The sequence below is a fragment of the Jaculus jaculus genome, chromosome 2, assembly GCF_020740685.1.
Source record: "Jaculus jaculus isolate mJacJac1 chromosome 2, mJacJac1.mat.Y.cur, whole genome shotgun sequence".
Classification (NCBI taxonomy): domain Eukaryota; kingdom Metazoa; phylum Chordata; class Mammalia; order Rodentia; family Dipodidae; genus Jaculus; species Jaculus jaculus.
The window spans coordinates 3,688,956-3,701,317 of NC_059103.1; the positions used below are offsets into that span (position 1 = coordinate 3,688,956).

General features: G+C 52.0%; 1 protein-coding gene across 2 annotated transcripts in view; it reads right to left on the minus strand.

Moving 5' to 3' along the window:
- Fbxl18 (F-box and leucine rich repeat protein 18) overlaps nucleotides 1-12,362 on the minus strand; it is a 33,321-nt gene that overhangs the window by 10,290 nt on the left and 10,669 nt on the right. The window contains exon 4 of one of the 2 annotated variants that reach the window (XM_012951899.2): nucleotides 996-1,214. The exons of the other annotated variant lie outside the window; for it this stretch is intronic. Coding sequence (XP_012807353.2) covers nucleotides 996-1,214 — 219 coding nt within the window. The remainder of the gene's footprint in view (nucleotides 1-995; nucleotides 1,215-12,362) is intronic. 2 annotated transcript variants of the gene reach the window in all.

The window sequence follows — 12,362 nt, forward strand, 5'->3', positions numbered from 1 at the left end:
GAGCCAGGCCTGGGGGAGGTGCTAGGCAGCTGGTTGCTGAGAGCCACAGTGCCACCTGCTGGAAGCCTGCAGAAAAGCACCCCGGGACAGGGCAGCACGGCTGGATAGGGTGCGGAGGCTGAGCGCCCACAAGGGCCAGATACTGACCCCGCGGGGAAAGACTGCTGAGAGGCGGGGGTAAGTGGTCCAGCAGAGCCACCCAGCAGAAGATACACCCACAGAAGGGCCTCTACCAGTCAACTGTGAGGACGACCCGGGTCAAAAGCAAGCCTATTTGAGAAAGGCTTTGGGCAGACCACCATCTGGACTCTGCATATGCGATGGTTTGATTCCGCTGTCCCCGTAAACTCAGGTGTTCTGAATGCTGGGCTCCCAGCTGATGGAGATTTGGGAATTGAAGGCAGTGTATTGGGGGCAGATGTATGGGTGTTATAGCCAGCTTCCTCTTGCTAGTGTCTGGCCCACTCTCCTGTTGTCCATCATACACTGGCCAGGAGATGTCGTCCACTCTCCATTCACACCATCCAGGAGCTTCCCCTCGTCTGCAAGCCAACATTGACCCTGCTTTCCCACAAGCTGCTCTTGGTCGGGTGTCTTCTGCCAGCAATGCAAAGCTGACAAAGCTGAGGGTAGCAGCTTATCTTTTTCCTCCTGCTGTGTAACCCAGGCTGACCTGGACCTCGAGGTCCACCTGCCTCCGCCCTGAGTGTGGGGACTACACGCACCACCACACTGAGCTTGCATGGGAACCTCTGTACTTGCAGTGAGACGGCCTGAGCCACCTAGACAACTCTCTAGCCAAGGCTGACCCTGAACTTGTCACTGCCTTGTCTCTGCCTCCCAAGGGATGGTAATGGCAGGCCTGGACTGCGCAGGTAAGCGCCATGCAGCTAAGACCGGACCCTCCGCCCGCTGCACCATGATCGGGGCATTTCACCTTCCCCAGACCCCCGCTGGGAGCCGACAATGCTCCGCCATGAGTCCACACCACTCACCTTCGGAGAAGCGACTGCTGCAGGCTCTTGCAGGTGGCGAGGGACTCCCCCGTAAACATGTGGCACACGACAACCTGCAGGCACCGGGCCATGAAGGCCAGCACGGCCTCGGGCTGCAGGGTGCCGCTGCGGGACACCAGGCACAGGCGCTGCAGGGACGCGCACTGGCTGAGCGCCTGGAAGAACTGGGCGTTGGCACTGAAGTAGGGCTGCTCCAGCCTGCAGGAGAGAGGGCACATGATCCCACCTGAGGGGCTGTCCCCACACTGCCACACCCCAACACAGCCCTGTGGAGCAGCCCAGGGAGAGGACTAGGGACCCCGGGTCTCTGCTCCAACCACCCACTGTCTGAAGACCTCGTTAGGAGCTGCTGGCTCACGGCCAGCTGAGATCCCTGTACACTCTCCTCAGCACCCCACACACTGCCATTCTTATCAGGGACAGAAGTCACCTTCCCTGGGGAGCCAGTTTGATGGCAGACAGGAGAAAGTGGGGACCCAGAAGACCAGGGGGTGGGTGAGGGGCCAGGCTGGACCCTACCAGCCATGACAGGATAGACAACAAACAGCTCCAAGGCTAGGCTGAGTGAGTGGAGGCAGGAAGTGAGGACACCGCCTGTAAGTTAGGGACGGAGCTCCGTCCACCACACCTGGTCTCAGAAGATGGGTGGAGCCTTGCAGGAGGCCAGGCTGCTGTGAAGAGGGTTATCAGGTAAGTGTGGGACTGGGAAGGCAGAGGAGACGCCAACATTCCAGATCCTCAGGCATCTATCCATCCAGACAGAAAGCAAAAAGAACCACATAGAATTTTTTAGGTTTTGTCTTTCTGTTTTGTTTTGGAGGTAGGTTCTCACTGGAACTCACTCTGGAATGCCAGGATGGCCTTGAACTCATAGCTTTCCTCCTACCTCTGCCTCTGGAGTGCTGGGATTAAAGGCAGGTGCCACCACACCTGGCTTAGTTTTTGTCTTTTGAGACACAGTCTCACGTAGCCTAAGCTGCCTTGAACTATGCAGCTAAGGATGATCATGAACTTCTGATCCTTCTGCCTCCACCTCCTGAGTGCTGGGATTCCAGGCGTGCGCCACAACACTTGGTGTATGTGCTGCTGGGGACTGAAGCCAAGGACTTCTGCAGGCTGGGCAAGCACTCTATCCACCAAGCCACAGGCCCAGCCCCGGGCGAGTTTTAAGGATGAAGCGATGGATAAGGGGTGAGGGTAGGTTACTGAAGCTGTTTAGCTGCCCAAGAGGAACATGGCTATGGGGCCTGGGGGACACCTGGCCATTTGAGTCCCTTGAGATGAGAACAGAACAGATGGGGCTGAGAGACATGCCCAGGACGAGTAGGAGTGACGAGAGGGATGGCTGGATGAGAGACAGGAGGAGGAAGCTGAGGTAAGCGGACGTGGGTGCACAGCACGAGGTGGGGGTCCTGGCGGGGCGCTGCGGGACTAGCCCCTCTGGGACCCCGGGACTAGCCCCTCTGGGACCCCGGGACTAGCCCCTCTGGGAACTGGTCTTCTGGGATGTAACTAAGTTAGCCTGAGGTCAGTTCCAAATCCAGTGTAAAGTTTCTTACAGAAAGGTCACACACCAGGAATGCTGGTGTGGCACATACTTTAGGATCACAAGTGTGAGGCCAGTCTGGGCCACACAGATGGGGGAGGAGGTGTATGGAAGCAGAGACAGCCAGCCAGGCGTGCTGGGCTCATTCCCAAAATCTGTGAGTTTGAGGTCAGCTTGGGCCACTGCGTGAGGTCTTGTCTCCAGACAGAAGCGGTGGTGGGTCTGCAAGCTGGGTGACACCAGACACTGACAGCGTATCAGAAGCACCGATGGACCCGCCCTCCCGGCCTGGGAAGGAGCCTGCCCTTCCAACACGTTGACTGAGCACTCTGGCTGAGGCAACGCGCTCGTCATTTCAAGCCCCAGCCTGTGGTCACTCATTCCCATGGCCCCAGGACGCTGAGCACACATGCACAAGAGGGCTGAGGGCAAAGACGCTACCTGCAGACAGATGGGTCCTTCCGACCCTTCCACAGTGATTAGGACCAGGAGTGGCAGCACACCCGTCATTCGGGTCATTCAAAGATGAAGGCAGGGGGTCAGGAGCTCAAAACCAGCTTCAGCTAAATCAACAGTCTAGACAGATGGACCAAGGCAGGTCTAGGCAGAGACCAACCCGATACAACCTGTGTCCTGCGGGGAACGGGGCCACCTCTGCTCTGCATAAGTGCACACACCTCCTTTTATCTTCACAAGCCTTGCGCTCCCGTCACAGGTGCCACTGGTCACCTGACCAGAGAAGCGTCGAGGCTGGCAGAGGCATCTGTCTAGAGTAGGCAGGAGGGTTTCAGGAGATGAGGGAGTTGAGGGCATCTGTGGGAAGGAGCTGACCACCATGACTGAACCACATCAGAGTCCCAGACCTGTCACCACTGGAAGGCCCCAAAGGGAGTATACGCAGAAAGATGTCCTCAAGAAGCAGCTTCCCTCTGCTAAATGTGGGTTCATCCACCCCCAACCCCGCCCTACCCAGGCCACCTGTGTTTGACCATGGGAATGTCACTCCTGGCCAAGCATGGTGTGGTGGTTTCAGTGAGGTGTCCCCCATGGCCTCATGAGCTCTGACCACTCAATCCCCAGCCGGTGGCAGCTGGGGAGGTGGAGCTCTACTGGTAGTGAGTTGCTAGGGGCGGACAAAGGTTGGACAGAGCCCAGCTTCCCACTGGAGAGCGAGCTCACTCTTGCTGCTTTGTGCAGAAGTGATGCGCAGCCTCTGCTCCGCCAACTTCCCGGCTATGACGAAGCTTCCCTCAAGACTGTAAGCTGAGGCCTGGGGAAACAGCTTAGCGGTTAAGGAAGGCCCTTGCCTGCAAAAACCTAAGGACCCAAGTTTGATTCCCCAGGACCCACATAAGCCAGATGCAGAGTGGCGCACGCATCTTGAGTTTGTTTGCAATAGCTAGAGGCCCTGGCACTTTCTATATATAAATATATGTTTCTATATGTAATATATATATAAATATAAATGTATTTCTATATATAAATAAAATGTTTAAAATAAAATGTCTTTTTAAGCCAGGCGTAGTGGTGCATGCCTTTAATCCCAGCACTCGGGAGGCAGAGGTAGAAGGATCACTGAGAGTTTGAGACCACTCTGAGACGACATAGTGAATTCCAGGTCAGCCTGGGCTAGAGCGAGACCCTACCTCAAAAAACAAAACTAAATAAATAAAATGTCTTTTTTGAAAAAGACTAAGCTGAAATGCATCCTTTCCTTCCACTAGCCATTTCTGCATTTCTGCTCCGGTGGCATGTCCTAGCAAACACGACAGAAACGACAACACGTGACCCAGAGCTGCAGACTATTTTGGCAACTACATGAGACAGAGAGAGGGAGGGAGAGAGTGGGCGCGCCAGGGCCTCTAGCCGCTGTAGATGAACTACAGACACGTGCGCCCCCTTGTGCGTCTGGTTAACGTGGGTCCTAGGGAGATGGCTCAGCAGTTAAAGGCACTTGCTTGCCAGGCCTCTGGGCTCCTGTTCCATTCCTCAGTATCCACATAGAGCCAGATGCACCAAATGGCACATGTACTGAAATTTCCTTACTGTGGCAAGAGGCCCTGCTGTGCCAATTCTCTCTCCTTGCACATAAAAATATATACATATTAAGAGTCACCACAAGGAAGGGAGGAGGATACTTAATAGGTTGATATTGTATATATGTAATTACAATGACTGTAATGGGGAGGTAATATGATGGAGAATGGAATTTCAAATGGGAAAGTGTGGGGGTGGGGAGGGAGGGAATTACCATGGGATATATTTTATAATCATGGAAAATGTTAATAAAAATTAAAAAAAAAAAAAGAGTGATCACACCTTCCAAGGCTCCGGATATGCGGAAGAGGTGGCAAAAAGAATGTAAGAGCCAAAGGAAGAGCAGGACTCCGTACAACGTGCTCCCTCCAGACACAAAATGTCCTGGATATCCATGACCTCACAGTGCCTGACACTACCTACACAAGACCATCATAAAAGGAGGAAAAGATGATGACATCAAAATAAGAGAGGGGGCTGGAGAGATGGCTTAGCGGTTAAGCGCTTGCCTGTGAAGCCTAAGGACCCCGGTTCGAGGCTCGGTTCCCCAGGTCCCACGTTAGCCAGATGCACAAGGGGGCGCATGCGTCTGGAGTTCGTTTGCAGAGGCTGGAAGCCCTGGCGCGCCCATTCTCTCTCTCTCCCTCTATCTGTCTTTCTCTCTGTGTCTGTCACTCTGAAATAAATAAATAAAAATTAAAAAAAAAAAATAAGAGAGGCTGATTGAGATGGGGAGGAGATATGATGGAGAATGGAGTTTCAAAGAGGAAAATGTCAGGGGGGAGGAAGGGAATTACCATGGGATTTTTTTTTATAATCATGGAAAATGTTAATAAAAATTTAAAAGTTAAAAAAAGTAAAAAATAAAAGGAGGAAAAGATGATGACATCAAAATAAAAGAGAGACTGATTGAGATGGGGAGGGGATATGATGGAGAATGGAATTTCAAAGAGGAAAGTGGGGGGGAGGGAGGGTATTACCATGGGATACTTTTTATAATCATGTAAAATGTTAACAAAAATTGAGAATAATAAAATAAAATAAATATATCCAAACCAAAAAAAAAAGAGTCAAAGTTGGGGGCTGAAGAGATGGCTTAGCAGTTAAGGCGTCTGCCTGCAAAGCCAAAGGATCCCAATTTTATTCTCCAGGACCCATGTAAGCCAGATGCACAGGGAGGCACATGAGTCTGGAGTTCATTTGCAGTGGCTCAAGCCCTGACGCACCCATTCTCTCCCTCCCTCTGCCTCTTTCTCTCTCAAGTAAGACTGGGCGTGTTCAGGGAGGTATGGCCGTAGACTCCCCCTCCCTCTCTCTCTCAAATAAATAATAAAATACTTTTTTAAAAGAGCCAAAGTAGCTGGGTGTGACAGCACATGCCTTTCCAGCACTCAGGAGGCAGAGGTAGAAGGACAGCCATGAGTTCAAGGCCACCCTGAGACTACATAGTGAGTTCCAGGTCAGCCTGGTCTAGACCCTACCACAAAAAAAACACAAAAAGAGCCAAAGTCAACCAGAGAGAGTAGGGCTGTCCACCCACGCGGCTCCAAGCTGCCCGTGTGGGGCCACCACTGGCTACCCATGGCTCCTCTCCTAGGATGCAGCTGGAGACGGTTTCGTAAGACTGGGGAAGCACAGGGGCTCCGGGGGGCGACTTGGAGAAGGCCGAGCACAGAGCACGAAGCCTACCACGCAGGCCACAAGCACGACGGTGCGGTCCTCAAAGGCACAAAACCAGGTGGCCGGGAGCAGAGTGGACACTCTCCAGGCTGTGAAAGTGCCGGGTGGCTTGGTCTCTCTCACCAAGAGTACAGGTCACCTATGTCATCAGCAAGGCCCAGCCAGCTAACCAAGCAGTGACACTCCTCCAGATGGGCTTTTTTTCTTTTTGAGATAGGGCCTCACTGTAGCCCAGGCTGAGCTGGACAGATTTTTTCCATTTTCATGGTGCTCGATGGTGGAGTGCAGTGCCTGACGTGCCAGGCCAGCACTCTACCACCGCACCACACCCTTCTAGAAGTGTGGGCACACATGTGCTGGCGTTCACGGTCGCAGGCCATGTCTACTGTGTTGGTTTTTTTTTTTTTTTTTTTTTTGCTTTGCTTACCAAGGTAAGTTCTTACCCTAGCCCAGGCTGACCTGGAACTCACTCTGTAGTCCCAGACTAGCCTCAAGCTCACAGCGATCCTCTTACCTCTACCTCCAGGTGCTGGGATTAAAGGTGTGCACCACCCCATTTTCTTTAATGAAGGGCAGACGATGCACTGTGTAGCTCAGTCATGATGCCCTGCAGTAGCCCCTTGAGTAACTGGTGTGAGAAGCCTCATGCTTGCCTGAACTGACCTACCTACACATTTCTTAAAAAAAACAAGGTAGGGTTTGATCTAGCGCAGGCCCTACATTCATTTCTTTCTTCCCTCCTTCTTTCCAGTCTCAAGTAGCCCAAGCTGGCATCAAAGTCATGATGACACTCCCATCTCAACCTCCCACATGCTGGGATTACAGGTGACAGCCACCACACCTGACTTGGACTTTGTGTATTTCTGCTTTGGTTGTTGTTGGTTTGAGGTGCTAGAGATGGACCCCAGAGCCTTGAACATGTGTATCCCATTTTTCAGACAAGCTGGGGAGGGAGCAAGCGCCTCAGGGTTCCCCTCCCCTCACCCACACACAGCAGGGGATGGAACAGGGCGTCAGACCACAGCTTCCGCCTCGGCCACTAGGGGGCAACGTGGGTCTGTGCTACCTGCCTAGGTCACCCCAGGCCAACTGGGTTACAGCAACTAGCAGTACAGTCAAACTTTTCAACTAAAGCTCATTTCCAGAGCCTTGGCCCTGAAGGAAGTCACCTGTCCCAGGTTCAAATGGTGGGAGCAGTGTGTCCTCCCCCAGCTCCTCTTCAGTAGAGTGGGCAGGGCCAGCTGACTGCCGCCCAGCATACAGGACAACTTGGAGAACTGACCTAAGACAGCTCCTGGTGGCATGTGAGGCTGGGCAGGGGACAAGGAAATGGTGCCCACCCCAACTGGGCTTCACCTGATTGTTCCTTAAATTTCCAGCCAACAAGTACCCAGGCATCAGCTCACACTTCATGGGGTGTCTCTGCAGGCCCTCTCCCCTCTAGCCTGGGGGACATAACTCTGTTCCTGGTGGGGTCTATGAGGTGCTCCTGGGACTGGGCCGGACCTGGCTCACACCTCTCATGCTTCCGCCCCGGGAAGCCCAGAGTGACTCAGACGAACACCCTACCTCCAGCCGTGGGAAAGGTGGTGCCCTGTTCTGTCCAGCACGTGACCCTCTTGCCAGAGGTGTGCCCCAAGCCCACAGCCAGAACAACCTGTCCCTGCGGCACCGGCACCTCCACCCACAGGAAGCAGGGCAGGCCCACGCACGCCCAGGCTCATCAGGCTGCAGGGCAGCAGCCAGCAGGTGGGCTGCCGTATCAGACAGAACGTTTCCCCAAGAAGTACAGGAACCCTACAGCCAGGGCCTCAGAAGAGAGCCCAGAGTGCCACTTCCTCGGGACATGCTTGCCCACAGCCAGCACACGCCACCTACCTGGGTCGGCCACCATGGAAAACAGCAACCCAGATGAATGCGACCACTTGGCAGCATTCTGGAAGCTAGTCTGTTGGGAACGGGCAGTACCCTCAGAGCAGATGTGTTCTGTAGCTGTGGACACAGGCTAGAGCTGGACACACAGATATTACCAGGAACTGCCATCAAGCTCTTGGGACAGCCTTCCAGACCCATCTTCCCCAGATCTGCAGGCTCCATGCTGCATGCATGGTCCTGCCCCTAGAGGAAATGCTCAGCTGCAGGGACCACGGCCTGGAGTCCACCGTGACCGCAAATGCTGCTACATGGCCTGGACAATACTTAGTTGCCCCATGAGGCTGGAGATAGGCACAGCTGCCTGGGGCTAGCTATGTGACCCTAGCAGATTTATTAAGTCTTTGGGCCTCACTTTTCCCATCTGCAAAGTGGGGACAACACTATCTACACTCCCAGGATGCTGAGGGTCTCACGGGGTCAACACGTGGAACCCCATGAGAAGCGCCTGTAGCATCAAGAGGCTCAGCCCCACGTAGCTGCTGCCCTGGTGCACATGCTTCCTGTTTCGTCTTCTATCTCCTGACCCCTTCTCTTCTGTGTGTGTGTGTTCATGGGTGTGGTCACACATGTGCTCAGAGAACTTCCAGTCAGTTCCCACCTTCAACGATTTCTGTTTTGTTTTTCAAAGTAGGGTCTAGCGCTAGTCCAGGCTGACCTGAAATTCACTATGCAGTCTCAGGCTGGTCTTGAACTCACAGCAATTCTCCTACCTCTGCCTCCTGAGTGCTGAGATTGAAGATGTGTGTCACCACGCCCAGGCACTTAAAAAAAATGGAGGTGGGGGTGGGAGAGATGGCTTAATAGTTAAGGCACTTGCCTATGAAGTCTAAGGACTCAGGTTTGATTTCCCAGTATCCACATAAGCCAGATACACAAGGTGGAACATACTTCTGAAGTTTGTTTGCAGTAGCTAGAGGCCCTGGTGTGCCCATTCTCTCCTCCCCCCCCCCCCCGCACCTTTTTCTCTCTCAAATAAATAAATAAACTATATACATAGCGCCAGGTGTGGTAAACCAAAATAAATAAATAAATAAATATAGTTAGGTGTGGTGGCGCACACCTTTAATCCCAGCACTCAGGAGGCAGAGGTAGGATTATTGTGAGTTCCAGGCCACCTTGAGACTACAGAGTGAATTCCAGGCTAGAGTGAATCCCTACCTCAAAAACCCAGAAAAAAAAAAAACAACTATAATAATAAAATAAATAACTATGAGTCCCTACCTCAAAAACAAAAAAACTATAATAATAAATATATATACATATATATAGACATATCTATATTATCTCTATCTATCTATCTGTCTATATATATATAGAGAGAGAGAGGGAGAGAGCACGCACGTGCGAGAGCAAGCACGCCAGGCATGGTGACACACACCTTCAATCCCAACACTCGGGAGGCAGAGGCAGGAGAAATGCTGTGAGTTCAAGGCGACCCTGAGACTACAGAGTTAATTCCAGGTCAGCCTGGAACAGAGTGAGACCCTACCTCTAAAACCCCAAAACATGGGCTGAAGAGATGGCTTGGCAGTTAAGGCGTTTGCCTGCAAAGCCAAAGGATCCTGATTCAATTCTCCAGGACCCACAAAAGCCAGATGCTCAAGGAGGCACATGAATGTGGAGTTCGTCTGCAGTGGCTGGAGGCCCTGGCATGCACATTCTCTCCCCCTATGCTTCTTTCTCTCAAATAAATAAATAAAATATATTTTAAACAGAAAGACATGCTCAGGTCCTAGTCCCGGGAAGTAAGTAGGGAGCGGTCCCAGGAGAGGAGCCGTCCACCGAATGTATCCGTGACCCAGTGCTCTGACCTGCACTGACCACACATCACCACAGCTACAACAGCCAGGAGCACGACAGGAAGGTGTGCCGTGGGACACAGCAGGCTGAGGAGGCAGCAAGGAAACACCTGTGCCCAGGGCCACAGAGAGGAAGGCCAGACACAGCACAGGAGGCACGTGCCCATCCATGCCATGGGAGGTGGCAAAGACCGGCTGGGCAGGTGGAGGAGGGCTGGCTACTGCTCTTTCCCATGCACCTGGCTGGCTTTCTCAGTGCAGAAGAGGCAGAGCCTGCGATGACAACAATTTTTTCTTTCTGTGAAATAAGGTTTCATGCAGCCCAGTTAAGCCTCCAACTTCATAAGTAACTGAGGATGACCTTGAACTCCCGCCTCTATCTCCCAAGTGCTGGGATTACAGGTACATGCCACCACACCTAGCCCTTTCTTTCCTCCTTTTTTTTAAAGACCAATCTCACTCTGTAGCCCTGGCTGGCCTGGAACTCACTATGGATACAGCTCAAGCTTAACTTGAACTTAATACTCCTGCCTCAGCCTCCCGAGAGCTGGGATGGCAAGCATCAGCCACCATATCCAGCTGACTTATATTTGTTTAGTTATCTTTTTATTATTTTTATGTTTATTGATTTATGAGAGAGAGGATAAAAAATGAATGGGAGCACCAGGGACTCTAGACACTGCAAATGAACTCCAAACACATGTGCCACCTTGTGCATCTGGCTTACATGGGTACTGGGGACTCAAACCTGGGTCTTTAAGGTTCTCAGTTAAGCATCTTAACCACTAAGCCATTTTTCCAGCCCTTACTTAGATTTCTAAACAGGAGTCAGAAACCCCACAGGCATGTTCCACAGTGAGCCTCTCTCTGGGATGGAAAATACCAGCCGCCTCAAGCCGGAGCCCAGGGCAGGAAGTACAAAGGCTTCAAGCAAAGCTCCAACACCAGCAGGAACAATCTCAGCATATGCTCTGAGGAAGGCAGGAGGCAGAGTGCAGACTGGACACACAGCTGTGGAAGATTCCAGGCTGTGAGCAGCACAGGATCTGCCAACTTCCTCTCGGTGACTTCCACTAGGATGTGGCTCTGGTGGTGGACTGAGGGCTGAGACAATGTGGTGCTGTGGCTTCCTGCTTCAGGCACCAAGTCTGATGCAATGTTATGGCCTCAGCTAAGAACGTATCGTCAGGCTGGCCTCGAACTCACAGTGATCCTCCCACCACAGCCTCCCGGGTGCTGGGATTAAAGATGCATGCCACCACATAGGGAGGGAGGGGATATTTTTCATATCAACTCTAAGTACAGAGATTTTGAATTACGTCTTCCTTAAATAATTCTTATCCCGTGGGCTGGAGAGATGGCTTAGTGGTTAAGTGCTTGCCTATGAAGCCTAAGGACCCCGGTTCGAGGCTTGATTCCCCAGGACCCACGTTAGCCAGATGCACAAGGGGGCGCACACACATCTGGAGTTCGTTTGCAGTGGCTAAAGGCCTGGCACACCCATCCTCTCCCTCTCTCTCCTTCTTTCTCTGTCACTCTCAAATAAATAAATAAAAATAAACAAAAAAATTTAAAAAAATAGTATGGTGCTAAGCCATCTGTGGTGCTTTGATTCAGGTGTCCCCAATCAACTTAGGTGTTCTGAATGCTAGGTTCCCAGTTGATGGAGATTTGGGAATTAACACCTCCTGGAGGGAGTGTATTGTTGGGGGCAGGCTTATGGGTGTTATAGCCACAGTCCCCTTGCCAATGTTTGGCACACTCTCCTGTCACTATTGGCTACCTTATGTTGGCCAGGGGGTGATGTTCACCCTCTGCTCATACCATCATTTCCCCCTGCCACAGTGGAGCGTCCCCTTGAGCTTGTAAGCCAAAATAAACCTCTTTTTTTCACACACACACCTCCACACAAATAGTATGGGACCAGGCCTGGTGGTGCACACCTTTGATCACAGCACTCAGGAAACAGAAGTAGGAAGCTCACCATGCGTTCAAGACCACCCTGAGACTACACTGTGAATTCCAGGTCAGCCTGGGCTAGAGTGAGACCCTGCCTCGAAAAATCAAAATAAATAAATAAATTAATTAATTAAATGAAAGGTAGTGGTGCACACCTTTAATCCCAGCACTTGGGAGGCAAAGATAAGAGAACACCAAAGAGTTCAAGGCCATTTCTGAGACTGCATAGTGAATTCCAGGTTGGCCTGGGCTAGAGTGAGACCCTACTTGAAAAACAAAAACAAAATAAAAATGAGCATGGTGGTGCACACCTTGAGTCTCAGCACTCAGGAGGCAGAGAGGTAGGAGGATTGCCGTGAGTTCTGGGCCACCCTGAGACTACACAGCGAA